The sequence below is a fragment of the Dermacentor andersoni genome, chromosome 5 (assembly GCF_023375885.2).
Source record: "Dermacentor andersoni chromosome 5, qqDerAnde1_hic_scaffold, whole genome shotgun sequence".
NCBI classification, from domain to species: domain Eukaryota; kingdom Metazoa; phylum Arthropoda; class Arachnida; order Ixodida; family Ixodidae; genus Dermacentor; species Dermacentor andersoni.
The window spans coordinates 95,131,126-95,156,341 of NC_092818.1; the positions used below are offsets into that span (position 1 = coordinate 95,131,126).

At 45.7% G+C, this 25,216-nt stretch overlaps 1 protein-coding gene across 1 annotated transcript; it reads left to right on the forward strand.

Annotated features, from left to right (window-relative positions):
- Window positions 1-4,622: 4,622 nt before the first annotated feature.
- On the forward strand, window positions 4,623-9,948 carry LOC126532018 (endothelin-converting enzyme 1-like). The gene is made up of 2 exons (XM_050179719.3): window positions 4,623-4,715; window positions 7,778-9,948. Exons 1-2 carry the CDS (start codon window positions 4,623-4,625, stop codon window positions 9,872-9,874), a joined length of 2,190 nt encoding a protein of 729 aa, XP_050035676.3. The 3' UTR covers window positions 9,875-9,948.
- Window positions 9,949-25,216: the final 15,268 nt, after the last annotated feature.

Sequence of the window (25,216 nt, forward strand, 5' to 3'; positions counted from 1 at the left end):
CTCATCCGAAGAATGGCTGCTCACAACGGGCTGCCGACCTTTGGTGTCTCTTCTATTTCGCTCCACTAATTTAGCCCAGCGCAGTGCGGCTCTCGCTTGCCATTGCACTGATGTTTGTGTGGGTCGCCATTCTCTGTACAATGACTGAAGACCTTTAGTATATCACGGACAAAGCGGGCTTCCAGGATTAACCTACTGACATCTTGCCACCACTTAAAAGTCAGAGATTTACCCGACAGTGGCCGCATTTCTTATTTTCTGATCTCAGCGACAGTACGCAGCTGCGTTTGATGGAAACAACTGCCGCGACTTTGCAAGGAGAGGGGGATTCGTCGAAGGAAGGGGGTGCTGGATGGATGGAGGCTATGAGCTTCCCTTTAAAGCGGGGGTGGTGGGTTGCGTCAACAAGCTCTTGCTCTTATTTTACATAATTTCCTAGCTATCTTTAAGAAAAGAAGACAAATGCACAAACAAATCCCAGAATCAAACTTTGCGAACCACTATTGAGAACTTTGTTTTTTGTACGCCTCTGTAGTTTGTGGTCTCCCTACTTTTCTGCCACTAAACCTCCAATCGCCTGTTACTGTTCTCTGTTGCGGACATGTTTACTTTGCCCCTGCTTTCCCTGAAGCCAAGGTCTTCAAGAGGTCCAGATGGGCCTACACAGACACGTGGGTAGATATGTTCACATTCTAATACGCCGTGTTCCATCGTTTCCCTAGCTTTACTTCAGCAAGCACAACCTTATTGTTCCTTGGTGTACCTTGCTTTATAACTAAATGTTCTATGGCATCCTGATCTCGCTTCGAAAAGTAAGGAGCTTCCCTTTGAGTTATCATAAGTTATTTCATTCTTGATATCGTTTTTCGTTTTTGCCTCTTAGGTAATTACTCATGGCAGGTCTATATTTTACTGTCGCCCCCCATGACAGTGTCTCACCCTCTTTCACTTTGCGTTTGACGTTCGTTGTTACTATGTTGCTTACTTACCAGCTGCATATTTGCTGTTAAGATTCCTAGTTCTTTTCTTCCACTGTGAGACAATGCATGTTTTTCCCGTACAAGAACTTCAACACTCTAGCAACCCATTTGATTTCTTTCATATTCCTCAGTAGTTCTTCAAAATCACTTTTACTCTGAGCTTCCCTCACTTCTAAAGTTGTCCAGCCCATATCACAATCCATAGCTTCGTTTGTAATCTTACCGTGAGCTTTGGTTGCCATTGAATTCGGACTGTACCCGACTTCAAGCAGTCTCATTTCCAAATGCAAGTCCTGGAACCACTACACCTTTCCACATACCCCGGGGCACATCGTATCTATTGTATCCCCATATGCTGGGTCACACTGCGACTGACATGCCGCGTGCACTTTTTTACTCACAGCTGAGTAGCGATACAGTACATCCGCGCGTGGTTGCGATGGTCGCGCCACCTGTCAGACTCTCGGAGAGGTAGTCGTGCGAGATCGGAACGCGCTCGTTTTTCTTAAACGTTTGCGGAAAGGCCCCATCTGCTCACGATCTTGTGAGCTGCATCTCCAGTTAGAGCAACCTCTCATAAAAGGCCCGCCATGGAGGCCCAGCCGGCGCGGAGGCGATAGCTAGGCCACTACAAAGCGAGTTAAAAAAAAGAATTCAATATTTTCTGTTGGGTACGTGAGGCCGCTTCGTCGGGTTCGAGACGCAAGCTAGCCTCCTGCCATTCGTGTCACTTTGTTTTTTTGTTGTTTTTTTGCCTCATGATGAAGTCATTATACACTATATCTGCATTCTTATCCTCTATTCCTTTTTTCAACTTTACCAAGTGGATGAATTCGTCAAGCCCGTTTACATGAAGTGATGCTCCAGTACTGTCCTCTGAATACTACTAGATGGCTTAACGCGATACAAGCCATGTGTGAGTGCGTGACTGCATGCCGGCGATATTTTTACTGTTAATGCACACAAAATCCTTTCGCAGAGGTCGTATTAACTCTCTGCACAATATCGTTTCAGTGACGGGGCTCGTCACCGACACTCTTTAGAGGAAGCACTCTATTGTTGGATCCATTGTTTGTGTACGCGCCAAATAGTTTGGGCTTTTATCGGTGTGTTTAATCTGTCCGTCCTTGAGCGGCGGGCGCAAGCAGTACACAAGACATAACGCTCCAGGTGCTGAACGTGCCAAGAGCGATAAATTTATGAATTGGAGGAAAACTACCATGTCATTTTTCCTCTACTTAAAAAAAAAGAAAAAGGAAATGCTACAATAAATTTTCACAGCACATCGACGTCTCCGTCGCTTGACGCTGTCAGCAGTTCACTTGACGTGAGGGGCTCAGGTTAATCTCCGACCTTTGTGACCGTGGCTCCGTCTGTCCGTGACATTATAAGCTTCATCTGAAGTTTAGAGTAACCTCTCAAAAAATGCCGGCCGTTGGGGCCCAGGCTGGGGCACGGCGCTTGCGGAAGCGATAGCCATGACAAATGATGCAAGTAAAAGAACTTAAAACATTTCAGTTGGGTAACTGGGGCCTCTTCGTTGGGTGCAAGACACAAGTTAGCCTCCTGGCGGGAAAGCCGTTGACGGCAAAATAGCGGAACCTACTCTTGTTACAAGTAACGTCCCCCATACTAAGTAATGCCTGGTTTTGTATTCGGTACAAAGCCAGGTAAACCCAGTACAAGGTAAGCACAAATCTACGTACTCAGTACTCCTGAGTACTGCTACAGAGGTGTACTGTACAAGCGCTAGATGCTCCTGGACGCATCTTAGCAAAATGATCAGGGCTTTTTTTTGGTGTTCAATTTTTCTTTCTTTTTTTTTTTTTTTTGCATTTTATGCACGTTGTTCGCATGACCAACCTTATCCATGTGCAGCTGCTGTATCGGTATATTGGCAACCCGTTTCTCGTTGCCGAAAGCCCTCCGCACTACTTTTCACGCAGTCGTAGAGCTCGCAAAGAACATTATATTTGATTACTTAATTAAGTGTCGCCTTTTGTTACTGCCTCAGTCACTGCGCCGACATTTGCACGCGTCTTCAGTGACTGGAATAGCGTGGCAAACCGCGATCGAATGGCAAACCGTGACTGGACGCTGTTTGCGTCTTTCCTATAGCTCGCACCACACAGCCAGCGTGTGCAGATTGTTAAGAAGTTTACCAATGGTTTCGCATAATGATTCTGTGTTGCCCCTTCTGAAAGTACGCCCTCGTAAAAAAAAAAAAAAAAAAGAAAAGAAGAGAAAACGTTTCGGTGGACGAAGTGCGCGCCGGTATCTGTGTTAGCGCTCATCTTCATAATTTGTCCTCGTCCTAGCCGAGTGCTTTGATTATATTACATATTTTCCTTAGACTGCAGCACAAAAAGGTCCTTACTTGGAACTTCCGATTCGTTTGGGCGTATTTGTTGCCGAGCAAGCGGTCCTCAAACCTCGTCCACGAGGCTACGCAGGCCATCCTCTCGTTGTCTAGCTTCAACTCCCAGGACCCGCTCGATCTGGTCATGAGAGCGCGCTGGGCAGCCGTGGTTCATGGGGTCCTGGACTGGGGAATCCACCCGCGCTCAGGGCCCGTTGAAGGGCCTCGCGGTTTCCCTATATTTTACTAAATGTTCCCTTTCTTTCCCTCTCTAACTGAAAAAAAAATGTATATGAAAAAGAAGTGGGGTGGCTGCTGAATTCGAGGCATGGCATTGTCCTTGGCTAGCGCGTACGTTCAATGCGCTGAGTTTAGGTATTGTCATCATCACCCGTTTGTCGCTTGTCATCCATCTATTCTTCACCTCACCGTGGTCATCGTCATCTGCGCCACACGGCATGTCGCGCTTTGAATAGACAGTCACCTCGATAAATAAGTCCCGAGTTATTTTCCCCCACCTCTATAGGACATCAGCTATATGGTCCTATATCTACGGCCGGTGTCAGAGCGCCCGAATGCGTGACTGACCGGTGGCGCCACCTACTCAACGTTCACTAAATATACGTAATAAAGTGGGCAAGCTTTGATGTGGTTCCGAACGGGTTAGTCGTGTTTCTTAATAGCTCTATTCTATATAATTTGTTACGCCTACCATGCCAAGTTTCAACAATCTGTTCCTTTTCAGCTGCCTCCGCGATGCAATGGTTCTCTCGACATCCGCATCACGCCTTATTTGCGCCTTGTCTTGTAGCGCTACATTTCGCCTATAACAATCCTACGTAAGCGCTAGATAAAGAAGAAACATCCCGACAGTTACCGTGACACGAGTTCTGTCGGAACTTACTCTTACGCTTTCTCCTGCCGCCTGATTCTTGGTCTATTCCCTTTAGTGGGTACGCGCGACAAATGCGCATTATCATCATCTTTTTATTCTTATTCTTCGTAGGAGGAGGAGGAAAAACTTTATTTGCTCTAATTGCTTAGAAATTATCGGTGGCAGATGTGGTCGGCAGTCGTCACGGTCTTCTTCCCCATCTGCGCAGGGTCGACGCCCCTATTATTCTTCCTGACACCCACTTATTCTTCGTCTTTCCCTCCAAATGGGTACGGCCCATTGTTAAGCTCCATTCTCATCGTCATCATCAGCCTCAGAGCTTCAACGTCGTCATCGAGACCAGCAGCGTTCTCCGAAGGCGAAGCTGACGCGCCGAAGATTTGCTGCGATGAGCAAAAGCTTCTCTGAACTGATAGGCGCACCCCGTTCCGGTGCCGCCCGTTCACTGTCCGTCGTCACAGACCAGACCAGTCAAACTAATGTAAGTTCCGGGCAACTGCTCCGTGATCCCTGCCTCTTTCCTATTAACTGCCCAATACGCGAAAAGCGCGTGGTCAGCGGTAACCAGCAACCACACGGAACACATTTCGGACGCGTTTTTTGGTGCGTCGTTACCGCGTCTAATCCACACGTTCCGATATCCAGGTGAGGATCGGTACTGAATGTCATTCCTTGTAATCGCAGATGCCAGGTGACCTAAATTATTCCGGAGCCTTCCAGTACATTCTAAACTCGCTAACACTTACAATGGTTCAAATTTTCGCATATCATAGGCAGCAGTCACTCTTGATCTTAAATAACGACAATTTGAACCCAATTTCGAATCTTTTGATCATTTTCCGGCAGTACTGAAGTCGGCATCAGTTGAGGTAAAACTTAGAGGAGTGAATCTTTGGTAACCACAGCTCTAAAGTTATAACTTAAACTGTTAATCAGCTAAATTCAGATAAATATTTATTGACTCTTAGCACTCACTTTCTGATGTACACAGTACCGGTGTCACTGATAGTGTCTTTGGTCAGCAATATGATCGCTTTGTGGAGGACTTCTAAGTTCTAGTAGCTCAAAACCATGGATGCTAGAATACACCACGTACATATATATGCGCGTCTTCTCTTATCAGGTCGACGTGCTAGCACCTGCGCATGACACGCTAGCACAAGGGCCACTGAATTTTCTAACAGTGCAACGCATCTAGCAAGGGACGATTCGTGTACCGGTATAACATAACCGATTACCTTGAATCGCTGTCTGCAACAAAGTTTCCCGACGACACGATTATGGTAGTACTTTATGAGTTTAACGCCCTTATCGGTAGCCGAAGAGACGGGGATGATATGTAGTGTTTATTGGCGCAAGGGCCAGATACAAAGAAACGAATAATAGCTACGGCTCCTAAAAAAAATAGAACCATTGAAACGTGGTCTTGAGCTGGTCCGATTAAAATTCGAAACATTGGCCTCCAAGCCTCACCTTTGCGCATGCGTGAAAGGGCGTTCCGCCGTTCACAATATCGGAAGGAAGCAAACTGGAGACAATCAAACTCAGCAAAGAAATGAATTATGCTCAATGTTGCCCCATCAATATGCTCCAGCAAAATTGCGAACTATGGAGGTTCATTTTCCTTAGCAATTTTGAAAGCATTCACGTCTGGGGAGCAGAGCATTGTTGCACTTCGTCGGGGGTGAATATGACAATTCCAGTAGAAGGCCCCCTACCTTAAGATACGAGCTCCGTTAGACTTGCTTGGGCTGATTAGGCGCCCGCTTGCGTTAATTTTATAGGTTAAGTTCTGGGATTTTACTTGCTGAAACTAGGATCTCATTATGAGGAACGTCGTAGTAGGGGGGCTTCGGAATAATGTTTCACCAGCTGGGGTTCTTTAACGTGCCCCCAATGCACGGAGCACGGGCATTTTCGCATTTCGGCTCCACCGAAATGCCACCTGTGCGGCCGGGATTTGATCCCGTGCCTTCTGCAGCTTAGCAGCGCAATGCCAAAGCCACTACGCTACCACGAAGGGTTAGCTTGCGTTGATGTGTCGTGCTTAAGATAAGCAGATCTACAGCTCGTATAAAATCATAAGCTGTACAGCCATAATATTTACTCTATCAAGCCTATTTTAATTTTGCCGTCATGTTTTCTGCCATTCGGCAAAGCCCACTCAAAGTAATTCGAACATTTCTAAATCCCAAATAAATTTTTTTTCGGTGAGGAACCAGCAGCCATTCATTTAGCGCCTTAAGACAAGATGATGATGACTTTATGTAAATAAATAGCGCAAGAACATGGCGGACATTCTTCAAGAAAATACTAGCCGATAGTATAAATATCCAAACAATTTCTGACCCGTCTTCCTCATACAAAGTAGCAACTGTGTGCATATTCTTTTCATCTGATATCCTGATGCGCTTCAAAGAACGAAAATCGTTTGCTCAAAAGAAGCTTGCGCTTGTGCAGTAAATTAGAAAATTCAGATGTAGAAGCAGCCACAGACAGCAATAACTAAGAGGGAAAAAATTGAATTTGTCGTCAAGGAGGTTATCCTTTGCCCTCAAACAATAGAGCTGATTAATGTTCAACTCACCAACGTAGCGCAGGTACTTATTGTCAAAGGGTGCTTGCTTTCGTACACTTCACTTGCCGACGATGGTAGGAACGAGAAAAAAAAGAAATTTGTGCTTCCATGTACATACAGCGTGGCTAAATGCATTGGAGTTTAGTGTCATTTTATTGGTTTTGCACTGGTTGCCAGAGCTTTGAAACCAATGAAGTGATCAAGCGAATGGAAAATTTGTTTCTTGCTGGTTGTATGTCCCATTCGTCTGTGTTGTTTCCATTGATTTTCTTTGTGTGATTCAGTAATGTCATATAAACGACATCAGAACAACCACCTAAATGCTGCATTTTCCAGGGTGCGGAAAGCAGAAACGCTCCTGAACCGTGCTGTGCACGTTAAAAAATGCCATATGGTCAATATTATTCTAAAGGCCCCTACAACAGCACCTGCCATATCCTGTATGTTGATTTCATACGTTACCTCCCTGCCTTCTACATTTCTTTTTCCTCCTCCTCCTCCTTCATACGTTACCTCCCCCCCTCTACTTCCTCTAAAAAAAGATATAAAATGATCCAGGTTGTTGGCCTCTTGATTAAGAACTCCAATTAACGTGTTGTTGACGAAATTCTCACACAGTTGGTTATGAAGTTCCTCTTGTTCTTTCCGGCAGATAAGTTGCAAGCCGCCGGTACAAATAATATTTAATTGTATTCAGAGTAAAACGATTATGTGTGCAGTTAAATATCATCATGTTTTTTTTTTCATTCGTCTCGCATAATGAGTAGGGATTTCACGCCTCTTACACGTCATGTCTGCAACAAAAGTACTGAAAAGTCACGTCGGACTGCTGAACTGTGTGCGAGAAGATTCAGTAGATACGAACGGAAGATTTCGTTGCTCATATTCATATATCTGAGAAAAATTTACTCAGCAGAGTCACATTCAGTGCATTCACATATCTGTCGTTTTATTCCAACTTCCAGCAATCAGCCGATTCGAGCCACTACAGCAGCAGCGATGACGAGTCTCTCGTCCTAACGCTTCCCTTCGTGAGCTGGACCTGCTGCCTGACGGTGCTCTTCGTCGCCATCATGGTCGCCATCTTCATGCTGGGGATAGCGCTGACGCTCACCAGTCCTGCCACCGCCGCGCCACAGCGCGTGCGCAGGGCTGGCGCCGACAACCAAACGTGCGCCAAGAGGCGCTGCACCTGGCTGATGCGTACGCTGAACGGCTTCTCTCCGGACAGCGCCCCTTGCGACGACTTCTACCGGCACGTCTGCAGAACACGCGACGGCCGCTGGCTCAGTCGCACCAGCCACATGGACTTCGACGTGAACAGCGCCGTCTCAAGGCTGTTTCGAAAACCGCTGTCACCAAAGAAGCCAGGGACGGCGGCGCAAAAAGCCGCCAGTCTCTACTCGGCGTGCACCAACGTGCTGCGCCGCGACAGATCGGAAATGGGCGACCTGCGCTCTTTCATGCGCAAGATGGGGCTGGACCTCCTCGCCACGAGCGACAAGTCGAAGAAGGACGCCGTCGACGTCATGTGCGCTCTCTTCTTCCGATACGGCATCAACACGCTGCTGTCCTTCGTGTTGCACGACCTGATCGCCGTCAACGGAAAGAAACTCGTAAGCGTCAGCTTCAGCCGCGGCTTCGACGCGTGGATCGTGAAGCGCGAGAAACTGATCGCGGCGAGCAGGATCAGCCACTTTTACGTGCACTACGTGAACGCCTACCACAACTCCAGTCGCAACGACACTTGGGACGTGCTGTCGAGGGTGTCGGATGCGGACAACGTGGCCTGCTCTCTCCTGGCGTCCTTCCTCCGCAAGAGAGAAGCAGCCCCCGCGCGCATACGAATACGGCACCTTTCTCGCTTCACGCAATCGACGGTGTCCAGCCAAGAGTGGGTCGACGCCTTCGCCGTGCACAGCGGATCCGAGTACGCCGTGGACGACGTCGTGTACGCGAATCCTGCCGCGCTCAAGTTCTTCGACGCCCTGGTTTCCCGACTGGACCACGACGGCGTCAAGTGCGAGATTGCCTGGTGCCTGCTCAGGGAGTACGGATCGTACGCCGACAGAAGGCTCATCAGCAGCGTCGCCAGGCACAACCAGACGTGCCTGGAAAGAGTGGCGGCCGTCATGGGTCCCGCTCTTTACGGCACCTACATCTTCAGACAGGTCTCGGCGAAGACCATTCGAACGGCCACCGACATGGCGCTCAACATTCGCAGGCAGGCCGAACTGGACATCGCGAGGGCGACGTGGCTGGACGCGAAGTCGAAGCACCAGGCGCTGAAGAAGATTCAGAACATCACGTTCCACATCGGCTTCCAGAAAGGAATGCGGACTACGGAAGAGCTCGACAGCTACTACCTGAAGTACCCGTTCTCGGCAAAGCATTTTCTGCTGAGCTGGCTGCGCGCGTCGAAGCTTACACGGGCGAAGCGGCTCGGAAACCGGAACATGCTGCTGCCGCACCGCGCATTCCCGACGGCCGCGTACGTGGGACAGGCGAACGCGGTTTTCATATCGGCCGACCTCCTCCGTCCGCCGGTCTTCCTGCCAGCGGGACCGGAGTCCTTCAACTACGGCGGCCTGGGACAGATCATCGCCCACGAAATCTTTCACGCCTTCCTGATCTCGACGAAAGGATTTGACAAGAAGCGGGCACATCGCCGCGAACAGGGCACAATGCAGGACAAGATGCGGTGTCTGAAGCGCTCTCACGACGAGGCGCTCCAAGGCGCGACGCTTCCGCAGCGCCGTCATTCGGACGCGGAGAACGTCGCCGACCTCGCCGGCGCTACTGTGGCGTTTAGAACGTATGCCAACTTGAGCGGCCGCAACGGGACGGCGTCGCACCATGCCTCCTCCGAAGAACAGCGCCAAATGTTCTTTGTCGGCTTGTGCCTCAAACACTGCGAGCACGAGGAAAGCGACGCCTCACTATTCACGCCGTCGCCCCTTCGATGCATCGTGCAGCTGAGGAACATGCGCGAATTTTCCACCGCGTATCGCTGTCACGGCGACGACCCCATGAACGCCGCCACGAAGTGTTCTGTTATTTAAGGCGGATTTCAATACGAGCAGACTTTTATAGAGTGTATTAGAACCTTATATTCCTCTCCACTTCAACACTGCCCATTTGCTTTATTATTATTTGACGCTCAGTGCATTTCGATCATCGTGCATAACTGTAAAGGAAACGTGAAATATTGTGCGTGCTTTGATGTCCTTGCGCTTACCGCTATGATGACTAACACTGCGCTATAGAAAGTGAGTACGATCGCCAGCAAGCATAGGCCTGTGACACACCACCTAATGTCACTAGTAACTGTTACGATGGCGGTGCGTAGCCTAGGTCAAATTAGCAGCTTCACAAATTTTATTTCTGTAATGTTTGTAATGTTTGTTCTCTGAAAACTTCAAGCACATGCAGAATCTGCTCGTTGCATCACTTTCTAAAGACTGCACCAACTTCCTCCCGACGTTTATGGCACAAATTTGCGCACGTGGCTGGTGAGTCACGAAACGTGAAATATATGCACGCTACCCGACATAGTTGGCTTTTACGGAAAGTGTCATATTATCTCCATATATATATATATATATATATATATATAATGAACAAAAGAGTACGACATGCGTTCGATTTGCACAGTATAGAACGAAAGTTTCGGCTGGTGGACCAGCCTTTGTAAATGTAGAAAGTACATGCCTTTGGGTTTCCTTATCAACACGCTATACATGAGGTAGTGTTGTGCACAATATTAACAGGGTAAAATAGCCATAACACCGGCGAAGTTGATCATACGGTAAGTGGAAGGACATTGAACATTACAGATGGTTTCAGTACTATCGACGGTACAGCCACTTCGCACGTGACAGAAAAGAGACACTTCACGACTATACTATGTACAGACATGTTCCGCCCGGAACGAATGACTTAAGATAAACGGGCGGCAGCGCAGTGCATATGAATACTATATATATGACATTATCAGCAGCTATCCACTGCGCCTCAATATTTTTGTCAATATTCTAAATGTTAAATGGAGTACTTGATAATATTCTAAACGTTAAATGGAGTACTTGATATAACTGCATATTTTTCAAACTCTTATACCAGAAAAGAAATATGCAGACCTTCTTTGTGCACTGGTAATTTATTATACTATATAAAACTGATGAAACCTTTTAACAATGATGATGGAAAAAACAGCGATTTCCTTCAATTTATACTCTTCCAAAGCTGGGCGCTTGACGGTCAAAAAAGCAGCTCCCGTAATAGTCTACCGTAAACGGGGGTTTACTAGCCTATAGATGCAAGAAATGAATTGTTTTAAGGCATAGGTCCAGAGCCGTGAGCGCAGTCGATGCAATATAATAACCTGCCTGCAGTACAGATACAAGAGAAAGCTTCGACTTGGTATACGCCTCCCAACTGTTCACTGTTACGTTGTGCTCCTACAGTAAGAAAACGACGAAGGGACGTCTCGCATGACAGGTTTCGCGGGTGGTTCCTGATCCTCGCTTCGTCGAGTAGTCTCGTCATGGCGCTCAGGACTCCAGCTTGTTATACTAGAAAAACAAAGACAATTGCAAACGTTTCCGAGGTCTCTCTTCCTGCGTGAAAAATTGGAGCACTCGCACTACCTGCACAGCGCTTGCGCTATCTGGCATCTATAGGTAGTTTACCTTGCCGCGCAACTCTGCGATAACTAATAGACGAAGCGGACGTCACTGCCCTAATTACAGAGCTCCTAATGCTTCTACGCGTCACCGAAAAAAAAAGTGCCTCCAATTTTGCAAGGGGCTGGAAAATAACCGTTGCGTTAACGGGTTGAGCACACGAAGATTTTCGTCCGTAAGCGCTATATCGCGAAGCGCCAGTTCCTCAAACGAAGACGACTCGAGGCTTCTCTGACGGAGACTGTTCACGCACATCTGCTAATGGTTACAATGGCTCATACCGCGAGATTCGGTCAAAGTTTTAATTATGCTGACTTAAGGCCGTAGTATTAAAATTCAACGGGCACTTAGCTATCCCTACGAGGATTAATGCGAAAGCAGTGCGACCACTGCACGATACATATGCTCTTTTAGTCGCCTTAATTTAACTTCGCCTTAATTAACACGATAGGTCCTGGGTTCAACTCCCCACAAAGGCCGTGGGTTCGAGTGCCTTAATGAAATCTGCCTCAATGAACTGTGTCTTCATCCCCTTAATTAACTTCGAAGGTAGTGGGTCCGAGTTCAGTAATTAACTGTATATTAATTAACTGTTTTTTTTAAATTAATTTCGCCTTAGTTAACACCAAGGGTTGTAAGTCCGACTCCCACCAATGGTCCTGATTTCGAGTACCGTAATGAACGCTATCTTAATTAAAGCTGTCTTAATTAACTACGCCTTAATTCCATCTACCTTAGTTTACTCTGCCTTAATTAGCTATGCCTTAACATTACGTTAATTAACTTCGCCGTAATTGACGTAATCAACTGCCTCGATTGGCTCAGTTGGACCATTTGGACTTTTTGGACCATCTCTGGCCACGCCAAGGCCGACAAGGCCGCATTTTCCGCCTCATGAGCCATATAGTGCTTTCCCATTAAAAGCAAAAAAAAAAAATCATGGAGAGACCCCTCTGAGAGTTGTCTAAGTATGCGTAAGCATTGTGCCACTTGTTCATCTCCCCGCAGCCCGGTGTCATTATCAATGTTATGAAACCTGATCAGGCCAGTACAAACGAGAGCGCTGCGTCGGCACGGACTGGTGGGGACGGCGCCGCAAGAAGCATTGATCACGCAAGCAAAGTGCTACAGGTGGCGGCGCCAGGAAGCGCTGATGACGTTTCGGTCATTTGCTCTTTAGCGCTTTATCCATCCTCGTCGAACCATTATGAACCGTGACTAAACGCACTCAGGCGGCGGCTTTCAAGGTGCGCGGGCTGCACCTTGAATGCAATCTGCGATGACGACAAAGAGTATCGACTGCTGATAGCTTCGCGCGCTGTGTTCTCGCTGCTTACTCATCTTTGAAGAGAGACACGCTGTCTCATATATTGAAAGCGATATTCGATCTTCTGAGAGCTCCGTGAGCGTTGTGTTCTCGCCGCTTCGTTGGCATTGAAGCGAGAGGCTGCACGATGGGGAATTCGTAGGCTGCTGTGGTCGCTATGTCGAAAGCGGTCGTCTTACAGGACGGACGGACGGAGGGACAGACGGACGGTTTTTTCATTGTGTAGGCATAGAAATGCTTACGCATTCAAAAAGTGGGTGCGAGCCCACGTCGCGCACGAATATCAGTAAGGCTCGATAATGAGAGTCCTGTTGAATCCACGTGCTGAATTCATCCTGCCGGTCACTGCGGAAGCCAGGTCATCTATGCAAGGGCTTCGGGATATGTCATGTACCTGGGCAAGTCCAGAGAAGGTGGCACACATCGGCGTCTTGCGTCACGGTCGTGTAACTGGTGGCACCTGCCCTTGATGTGAGCTTTTCTACTTGCAAGTGACGGTACAGGGATGAGGTTTACCTTAGTGTGCATATTTAGTAATGCGCGAGTTATCGCGTCACTGCTTCGTATTATGGGTGACGTAGCATTTCTTTCGAGCTACTAAACGGTAGCACATGCAGAAAGGGGGTCTAATGGAGGCAGTTGTTCCTTCGTAAAGTGCTGACTGGCAGTCTTCGCTCTTTCTTGCCACTGTCAGCCAGCGCCTACAGACATATGCAGCTTTTCCTTAAAGACATAATCTCTTTTAAAGGGTCCATAAATACGATAACAAAGTTTAGCCTAGCGAATAATTTGTTTTCCAGGCTCGATGTACCTTTGTTAGGCGGAGAAAGCTTGGCCAAGAAACTGACTGACAAATAAAAAAAAAACCTATCGACTGTAGGGAGAAAATGTTTTTATTTGGGCCATCAATTTTTTTCTTTGTATTTGCAAAGCTTACCAAAACTGAGAAATTTTCGAAATAACAAACAAAGTAAACTATGTTTAAATTTAGCTACAATGAGCACACCAGCAGAAAGACGATGTCACAATTCTGTGAACTGCATCAAGAGATCGAACACTTGCAATGTCTACATATGGGACGCCGATTTGAATTATAAGATTCTTTACTGCGAAGCTGTACACGGCTAAGGCATTTCCGTCGTCCGCCAACAACCTGCGATCTAGCTCGCTGGCGCCCCTCGGTGCAACCGCGCGAATGCGCTCGTGCCTATGCTCGCGCCTTCGTCGTCTTCTTCCACAGCTGGTCCCGCTGCCGCTTATCATTACAGCGTACAATTTCATGTCTCTTTTGTCGTCGTAATGGGGAGGCCGCGTTAATTTTCCTTTATTTATTTACGGTAGTATAAACCATTGCTTAAGGGGATATGAGCCATTCATTGTCTTACGTGACGGACGCAATTAATAACAGAGGTGATACGAAAATGCGTGTGCATACCTATCGTCACGATGACCACCGATCAGGACAATAAATACGTCCGTACCTTTGTTCAGTATTCTATTTCACCTCTGTATCGGGTGCTAAACAGCTTCGCTGGTCATCCACCTTCACAGAGTGGAGTAGCTGATAAGTTATTTATTATTATTATTATTATTATTATTATTATTATTATTATTATTATTATTATTATTATTATTATTATTATTATTATTATTATTATTATTTCGCACTCCAGCTACAAGAGCGTTAGCTCAATATGACGTCACAAGCTTCTAAGCATGTTTTTTGTTTTTGTGAAGCTTATGATGATAAAAAGTGTCAACGCACAGTCGTTTGAGTGTTTGGTTCTTTTAAATTGCAATGTGATATTCCTTGTTTGTTCCTTGTTGTGTAATAGACAGGAAGAGAGCGGTGCGAATCACGGAGAAAACGGGAATAAACGATATTCTAGATGACATTAAGAGGAATACATAGAGGTGGGTAGGACATGTAATGCGTAGGGCAGATAACCGGTGGACCATTAGAGTTACAGAAGGGTGCCAAGGGAATGGAAGCGCAGTCGAGGATGAAAGAAAGTCTGGTGCGGTAATGAGATTAGGAAATTTGCAGGCGTAAGTTGGAATCAGCTAGAACAAGACAGGGGTGACTGGAGACAGCTGGGAGAGGCCGCCGTCCTGCCCAGTGGACATAAAATTATTATTATTATTATTATTATTATTATTATTATTATTATTATTATTATTATTATTATTATTATTATTATTATTATTATTATTATTATTATTATTGATGATGATGATGATGATGATGATGATGATGATGATGGTGATGATGATGATGATGATATCTAATGCCACCAAGAAATGGTTCCTGGAATTCATTATTGGGTATGGTCAGGAGGAGTTAGCACGGTAAGTGCAAGGATACATGTTTCGTCTTTGAGTCTATTCTGAATAACCATGGCTTCGCTCAAGGTAAGAGTGATATATCCGGTATTCCACAAGCGTAATCCCCTGTGAATGATCCAGGCAGATTACTCACAGGGCACCCAGTCATGAGAAGAAGATTTCCAGAATAATAAACAGAATTTTGATTGCATACAGCAGGCATCCCAAAGTCATATCACACAGCTTACCGCTATCCGTGAGACGAAAGCGCATAACCATTGCGTTATACCGGTACTAGCATAAACGGAGGAAACTTGGAGGCTAGCAAATAAGCTTGCGATGAAGTTAAGGACTACGCATTGAGCGACGGAACGACAAATACTAAGCGTAACGTTAAGAGACTGCAAGACAGCGGTGGGGATTAGAGAGCAAACAGGGATTGCCGATATTCTAGTTCCCATTAAGAGGAAGAAGAAAGAGTTGGGTAGCAAATGTAACGCGCCGGGCAAACCTAGTGTGGTCAATCTCCCCTGTGGGTAGAGGCCATGTTTTCAGGCAACAAGAACAACCACAACAAATAACCAGTGGACTATTAGAGTTACAGAATGGGAGCCGATAGCAGAGAAGTGCATTCAATGACGGCAGAGAATCAGGTAGTACGATGACATTAATAAATTTACAGGCTTAAGGTGGAGTCAACTGGCACAAGACGGATGGTTGGAGATGGCTGAGAGAGGCCTTCATATTTCAGTGGACATAAATAGGCTAATGGTGTTAGAACATAGTCTGCCAATTACACTTGAGATTCTTATTCAGTGTTCAGGTAATAATATTGCTGAAGTAACATAAATATTGACGGCCCCCAAGGACACCTGCGAGTTTTAGCCGCGAGATTGAGTGAAGTCCCTGCCTGGTGGTCACGTGATAGCGAGTCGCGTCGTCTGCTAGTCACTACGTGTTCACACGTCTGCGTATGCCGAGCATTAAAGCCCCCTTTGTTCTTCGGTTGTAGCGCCGTTGTGAATGGTGGCATGCCTTTTTTTTTTCTTTTTTGCCATGTAAAAAAAAAATTTGACCTTGCGCCGTAGCCCTTGCTCTGTAGTTAGATCAATGACTGCACGTGCCGAGCACGTGATCTGTGGTCGTCGTGGCTTCCGTTCGTTACCATCGCTTCAATTTTATGGCCGCATTGCGTTCCAAGCCCTCCACACAAAAACATTTGTCCTCGTTTTGTACAAATGAAGCGGTCGCTGCGAGACCTGAATGCCAGGTGCTTTTGCAATTCCTTGCTGCGATGTGTTGATCATTTCTCAATCTACGTGATGCCACTAAACCCATACCAGGCGGCTTGACCGTCACTAAGCAGTAGGAAAAAAAAAACTGTTATGCACTTCTATGGTATCGCAGGATACACCTGATTGCGCGCGATAATTTCACGACTATCGCCTACACAGGTGGTTTCAGCTAAGTCGTGCCAAATTAAAAAAAAAAAAAAACTCTACGTGTCAGTTGCGAGAATGCAACCGGCTTAGTATTGTTCGCTGTCCTCTTCGGCACGTCAAAATATTTTTTACTATTAGCTTAGCTAATTAATATAAGATAATTAACTAATCAACCTTTAAGGCATTTATTCAACCGTAAAACCTTCAATGTGATATCGTAAAGCCCGTAGAGAAATATCCAAATGACTTTTTTTTCCTTGATGATGGCTGCTGTAATTTTAATTATTCCGGGCTGCAAAGAAAGCATGCGAGATTTGTAAAAAGTACCACGTGACTACGTGCTTACGTGGAGCGACGTTTGTACCCTCAAACACGCCAGGAATAAAATGTGGATGCTGCACGCTGACCTAAGGTATATATACAAACACCTGCGGCTGCGATGAGACGATTGAGCCCCTCCTTTGTGACTGTCCCTGTTACAAAGTGCCAAGAAAATTGCTCGTGACCGCTCTCGAAAAACTGGACAATCGCGCTTTACAGAGGAAAAAGCTCTAGGACATTGGTCCAGACGGGCTTCGGCACTCAAGGCCTTAAGGGCTTTGCTTAAGTTTTTAAGGACATGCGAATTGTGCGACCGCCTTTGAATATTGTAGCGCGTAGTTTCGCGTTACTGTTTGAATTTTCTAGTTTCCATTTTTTTTCCTTTTCTTCTTTCTCCTTTTTGTTCCCTTTACCCCTTTCCCCAGCACAAGGTAGCCAGCCGGTAATTACACTGACTGACCTCCCTGTCTTTCCTCTCGTTTGTCTCCTCCTCCTTACGTAAGGGATGGATCGAATACAATGGACCTAACTTCCACTTTTTACGAGATATCTTGCCGGTAGAAACGAGATGGGACGTGCGATATATAGCACATAGTAATTCTTAAAGCTCCATCACTGAGTCTGCTGTTGACAGGCAGCGTAAATGGCTAGTAGGTTTTAGAGGCGGATGGCGATATATTCGGAGATGACGGGTTTAGCCGTCGCCTACATTTTCTTTTACTTGCGGTCCGTTCATGCGTTCAGTCAGCGTCCTTCGTTGGTAGCATGTTCGACGGCACCAATGCCGCTGAGCGCGAGCCCGTAGTCACGTGGTACTCCTTTCAGATCTCTCGCGCTTGCTTCGCAGCTATAGAAAAATTTTAAACCGCAGCCGCTATAAAGGGGAAAAAGTTATTTGAATATTCCTCAATTAGATTTACAATTCCACATTGAAGATATTGTGTCTAAATGAATAGATTAAAATAAGGCTAATTATTTATGGTTAATTAGCTTATAATGAAACATACCTTGAGTTGCTCTAGAGGACAGCGAACAATACTAAGTTGGTTGCATTCCCGTAATTGACGCGTACATTTTTAAAAGTTTGGCACCACCTGACTTAAACACCCTGTATAGTGCCTGCACGGCCATCCTCAGCTCTTCCTAAGGTGTACTTTTATTATGTGAAGGGTCTAAGTATGCAAAAATAATTTTGCCAGGCAAGTAAACTTTAGAATTTGTTACTTCGATTCTCTGCTACAAAACGGAAGAGGAAATGAAGTGTAACAAGAGGATCATGTGCGACAGTGCAGTCTCCAAACTTGGGACATAACACGTAGGTGCAATTATTATAAGGGGTGACCATTTCTTAAGTTTTACGGATTTTTTAAGTATCGCGTGTGACAGATAGAATAATTATTTTAGTTGAGCTGGATCATTCTAAGAGGCGGGTAATTCTAGCAGGAGAAATCGAAACACATATTCAACTAATTAACAAAGTATGACTACTCAATTTCCTGAGTAATTAATTTATCGCAAATATTGTAATTTACGAATTGTAGCCGATCAGGTCGCAAGACGTATCCACTCGAAATGAACTTCCAGGCTGGCGCCAGTTTCTACATATATTATAATGTGTGGGATGAAATACACGGGCTTGTGCTTCAATGTATAAAAGAGCGTTTTGTGAAAATAGTAAGTGGAACGACCGTACATTTTTATAGCGAACTTGATATTGCATATCTCCAAACTGGTGTTACTCTGGGAATTCATTCCAAGAGGATACGCCTTGGAAAATAACCAGATACTATACGTAACTTGCAATATGTGTGTAAATTGATTAAGAAGTTAAATATTGTTTTAGTTATAATTAGATGTATATGTGTTTCGATTTCTCGAGCAAGTAATGTACGTCTCTCTGAATAATCTAGCTCAAGGACTAGAACTGTGTTAATTGCAACAGGCGACTTTACACAAATTCCATACCGCTTAAAGATGATCACCCCGTATTGCGCTTTTTGGTATCGCGTCGTTAGCTTGACGGAAAGTGGCTGCCATTATTTACGTAGCAAGACCATGCAAGGACATTTTTATGCTTAAATGCAACGTTTTAACTAGATGTTTACGCGATTAGAATAAATAGTGTGAACCCACATGGCGACCCTGCAAACGCCCTGTCGCTCATGCATACTGGCGTACTTTGTTTAACTGAACTTAGTAAATATTTCGTACTTCACAGAGAATAGAAAAAAAAAGGAACAGCGTTATGCTTATGTACAAACTGTGAAGTAGAGAGCGTATTAATTAGCAACTTCATTCTACAGAAGTCCCACTATATCTATAAACAGTGCCAAAGTAGAAGAAAGTTCAGTTGCCCAACAGCAGTGCCAACAGAGTAGGCAGAATGCAAGTTGAACACTAAAGTACCAGAGCAGGAACTGTTGGTACTTCGGTCACGCATAGTAGGAAAATTTTCGGCGCTTCGTGCAGAAATGTGGCGTTGGGTGGCAATACAGTGTCAGTTCACTGCAGTCTGCGCGTTGCATTACCGAAGAAACGGAACAGATAGCTCACTGCGAAGCGCCGCCGACCGTCTAGCCACGTCACACTAACGCGGCGATGGTGCCGCCACCTGTAGCTCGATCTCGTGATCAATAGAACGAATTGGTTGACTCAGCACAAGCTTTCCTTGGGTTTGACAGAGGAGATAGGACGCAATCACGGCTATTGTTTCTGTGTCTAATAAGTATTGATAAGGCTGCGAGCATGAATCAGACGTCATGACGTTTTGAATTCGTAACAACCGTTCACTTGTTTGCTGACCGCCTTCACAGTCGTGCGCTATTGGTCAGAGTTTGTTCTCTATACAAAGTGCTCTTGAGCACTAACAATGTCATGAACATGAGTTCCGAAACGAAATCAGACCCTTATCTAATAACGTTTATTTCGGTAGCTTTATCGGTAACCGATACACGGACAGATGACCCTTACATATAATCCGTATTTAATGAGCGTCAACATATTGAACTCGTTTTCACTGTGGTGTGAAAAAGAAAGAAGAGAAGTTATGATTCATGAACTGCGGTACTTCTTGGGCCCACTGCGACCTCTTAGTGTGTGCACTTGTAGTAGGCACGCGCCCCCACTATGATATCACCATCTCTAACATCAAGTTGCATTCGCAACAATTAAGATAAACGGCAACAGACTACAGCTGCAGCCATCCATGCAATAAAGTTGGTGAGTGAGAACTGGTTGATGTAAACTTATGTGAATTAAGAAATCAAGTTATGTTCTACTTATTTCACGAGAAATTAGTGGAGTACTATGATCATGATCATACATTCTTTTGCCTAGGGCTTCTAACCTCGTGTAGCAACATTTGTTTCATTTCTTTCTGCGACCTCCCTCTGCCTTTGTTACCTTTTCTGTCTTTGCCATATAGCCACACCCCAAGGGGCGCATCGAGGTACATATTTCAACAGAGACATCTCACCTGCGCCCATCATACACACCTCTACACTTCGCGTCACTGTTCCCCAATGCCTCGTATAGCTCGACACGCTTGACTTATTCGTCTTTCGGTTCTTTCTTTACCTAGACGCTCCTTTGAGCCACGAACTATACCGCGTTTGTGTCACGGCGAGGGAATAGCAACAACTCGTAATAGGTGCTGCTCATATACAGTAACACTGCAAGTGCTCACTGTGCTGCTTCATGTAACCACGAGTGAAGAATGCCCGAAGCACTCCGACAGCCGCTCGGGGCCTGGCTGACAGCGACGAACATCTGCTTGTATTTTCACCGTTCACTCGTAATGCAGAGAACAGATCCCAGTACAAATGCCCTTGATGCAATCCCTGTGGTGCTTTTACTACACCACTTCCATCAAGCAGAAATGGAGCGTGACCAGCGAGCGACGTAAATGTGAAACGTTCAACGAGCCGTTCTTCGCTTTGACGGCGTTCTCGTTCCTTAGCTGCGAAACACTAGCACTTCAGTTAAGAGAGCCACCGGTGCTCTAATAATATTAGGACGAACGTTGGGGCACCTTCAAATGTCTGCTCAACAACCGCATTTTGGTATTTCCGGACAGGGCATACAGCGACCTTTTACAGGGCCAACTCAAGAGAGAAGGTTTGTGTTGGCCTTCTAACTAATGCGTTGTGCCCTTAAGCTATTTAATGTTCACGATTGTATAACGAAAGTACATCCAGGAAGTTCCCTAAGCTGTCATCTAACAACCTTAGTAAGACTAGAAAGCAGAAAAAGCTCTCTGTTAAGTAAACCAACATACCAATAGCAACTGGTCAAATCTAGCTTCACTTGCGCTGCCGCGTTCTCCGGTGAGTCCAATGGACCAAATTGCCGCGATTGATTTCTTGCTCTTGGCCCTGACTTCCAGAACTTTTATTTCTCGCCGCCGTCCAGCTGCTCAACCCAAGCGGGCAGCAAGAGCATACCTTGGCGGTTGTACCTACGCAGTGACAGTTTCCTCGCGGGCAGGGTGGCATTTATAGAAATATTTCATTTTCGTGCGATGTAAGAAAGACAAAACATGCATTTCTCATGATACTTGGTCCGGGTAATCGTTACGTGCGCGGCCGGTGATCACGAATACGCTGAGGTTGAGGAGGTTTGCGTGGCCCACTTGAATAGAAAATGCATTGCCGAGGTGTTTCGTTGCGTGTCCCGCAGGGCTTTCGTCCAACTTTCGCGAGTAACGGTGTGGGTGGTGTGGTAGAAAGGGATATATGAAGGGGCTTGGAGGCAGAAGACGCACCGTTTTATCCGCAGTCATCGCTCATGCCCTGGAGACCGCGCCCTTTTGAAGGAAAGCTGTCTTCCTCTCTTTCACTTTGTAGGTGCTGTCCTACCGAGTGGACAACTTGCACTACTTGGTATGTGGCGCTCAGAAAGCGACACTGGAAAAAGAAATGAGAAGGAGTAGGCAGCAACAGAATCAGCCGAGTGGGCAGAAAGAAGCAAGCGAGACGGGCCGAGCAACAGAAAATTGAAGAAAAGTGCGGAGACAGAGGTGAAGTTACCAAAATGGAAGCAAAGCGCGCGCATTGAGTGAGAAGCGTTGAGAAGGCTTCGCCTAATGGAGCCCTAGGATACTTGCGATTGTTCATTTTTTTTTTTTGCGTTACCTGGTGGTCATTGGTCTTATATAAACTTAGAAAAATACTAGTAGGCCCCAGAGAGCCTTAAATAATTGACTATAATAGCTTTTTTACAATCTGTTTTCGTTTCGTTTCTCAAAAGATGAATGTGTCGTGACGTCGGGACGCAGGATGGGGTCACGTGCAAGCGGCACATTGGCGAAGTTTTGACATTCGCTCCGGCTCGCTCGGTCGCCTCCTGTGCTACTATACTCGTTGTGAAGGCCGTGTCAAAAGGGTTGAAAAATTGAGCTGATGATCGGGCATGATTAGCATGATGTCATGATGAAGATGGCACAATGTGCATGGTGCCAATGATTGAGCATGATGTGAAATTCAAGATTGTCTACTGCGCTTTGTGTGCTATTTCGACACCGTAATATGTTCCCAATTCGTGCCATGCTTCAGCTTTATCATTCCATTTTTCGATCACATATAAGCTACTGGGCCTTAGTATGGGCTACTACAACGAATCGGGACATTAACAAGCTCTTGATTTTAAAAGAGAAAACGTTTCGTTGTGTAACTAATGATCATTATTTACATCCCACAGAACCTTACTTCAAGAAAACAGAACAATTAACGTTAAAGGAATTTAGGCATCCCGTCTTCTATACTAGTTATATGTTGCAGGTAGAAAAACCGTGAAATTCGTAAGTAACGCATCCGATCGCGTAAGCAGGCCCAAGCAGGTGTGTAACACGTGGTGCGAAAGATAAATGGATGTGAAAGCATCATAGAACAAATTATTTTTGGCTAACTCTGAGCTACAACGTTCCTGTGCAGTTAAATCCACTTGAGAGTTGTATGAACGAGAATGCGGTACTATAGCGCATGCAAATGTGCGACATATTGTCTCTGATAAATTTCTTTGCCTGTTTAAAACACGTGCAGTTACTTGTTCAGAATGTAAGTGTGCGTGTGTGCATGTGTACGTGTGGGTGTGTTGGGAGGCGTGAGGGAGGGGGCTCATCACAGATATATTGAGCTCTTAATAAGTCGCATGCGGGCATTTCTTTATCTTTACTGTTCACCTTTCCTTTGTGCAAGCTCTTTCTTTCGCAGAGGTGTCTCGACCGCAGAGAACGCGACGAAGTTGAGGCCGCGCCCTGATATGTGTGATGAGGGAGAAGACGTACATGCTAATGAATACTTACACGAGAGTGGTATATAGCGCGTTGTTGATGTTGTTGCTTCACAACATGGCATGGCACAGGCATAGGAAACATGGGTACATTGTATGGTGCCGGCCTAGCGGTGGTCGCATACGCAGCTGTCTCAGCCCTTTCGTCCGTGTGATGTGCATGCTGTATTTTCGTCATAGCTATGTTATTATTTATCAAGGCGTCAGCACTCGCTTTACTTGCGATTTGGCCAATTAGGAAAGACCATTGTGCAGACTCACATGTTTAAATGGGTGCATAATATGCGCGTGTATTTAGACGTATTCATGCGCAGGGAAACGCATATACAACACGAATCTCTGCCATGCCTATTGGTACTAAATGCAGCGAGCATTTCCCTGCATTTATTGCTCAACGTTATGCTCACTGCCTGGTGGCCGCCCCCTGTCCTCTGTTAAGCTGTACTCTTACAGCGTTCTTGCCAGGGTAACCTTCAACACTGGGCTGCGTACATGCTGTAAATAAACGTGACTCGTTCGCACGTTGTAGGTAACTTGGGAACAGCGCTAAATGACGGGACAAGAAATACATCTAAGCCGACTCATCCATGTGTTGCGCCCATGCTAGCGAGTTATCAACGGGTGGGAAAACCTCGCAATGTCCTGCTCCCACACGATTACTACATTCGGCGTCATGACGTCATGACACAACAGAATCGCAGTAAAGTGGATGCAGGAAAGCTACTATAATTAATTATGAGGGCGCTCACAGGTTCTTCAGCATCCTATCTGTTTTAATAGTTCCCGGACCATCATATAAATCAAATAATGGAGAGTCGAAAATATCATGCCAGTATTTCTTTAACACTGATTCCCACATAAGATTGGGGTCCGCCGAATTTCATTCCCTCTTTTACCCAAATATATTGCCTCGAGATCTGCTCAGATATGTAAGGAAGTTTTCTCTGTCCGACCCTGTTCATCGCCAGATGGTCAGAATTAAACCTCATGCCCCCATTACAGTCTACCTTATGATCAGGTCGTGCTTTTGTCACGTAGAACTCCAAAATTTTTCTTTTTTCTTTCTTAAATTCAAGAATCTGGCAATGAAGTTGCCTTGAATGAAATATAAATTTCGCAACAGCTGCGCAGAAATCCCTAGGACAATGCCAAATATACGAAGCTACCAAAGACAGAATACCAGGAAAGTAAAGGTTTAATGTAATACAGCGATAGGGGTACTCTAAAATAAACGTTCTTAAATATGAGAAACTGTGGCCATAGTAAGAAGGGATCTGTCGTCTCATAATCATCACATAATGGGTGCAGTGAGGAGGGCGCGATAGCCACACTGTGAATTTCAAGACAAATACTCGGTAATACATTGTAGTGAAAATGACTTCAGCTCTTTGAGCACGACAGAAATTTCCAATCCTTTCGATACGCAGACAGGCTTGTTAACAATGGGTTCAAATAGTGTTGCATAATTTCACGCCCCCTGAACTTATGAGTATATTTGTTAAAGCTTACGCAGAATGTAGCGGGAGAACAGGACCACTGCATTCGCAAGGCCAAAGTCAAAGTTAAGCAGGCATGTATTTTTTTTTTAATCTGGCGAGGTATAACTGGCAAGACAGCTTTCTCCTAATAAAGTTCATGCGCGCTGCTGGCTGAATTCATCACAATTCACCTAAAGTTCCGGCAGCACTATTTTTCACGCTTATACTAATAAAGTATGCACTCTATCTTCTTTAAAGCATTTCATGGTGTTAACGACCGTTGCCTTCTATAATCACAGGGAACGAAATCCGACGCAGGAAGACGAATGTGCCGACAGCCGGCAGCCCGGAAACGAGCACCACGTTATGCACACAGGTGGCCGACATAATAGCCCGAGTATCGTGCAACACCTCCGCGGCCCGCTATTCAGCCTCACCATGGCCGCTTGCGGGCACACCCCGCGGCTCGTAAAACTCAACAGGTTATTTATAAAGCGGTATCATCGCGGTTTCACCAAACAACAACCGCACCAGCCTT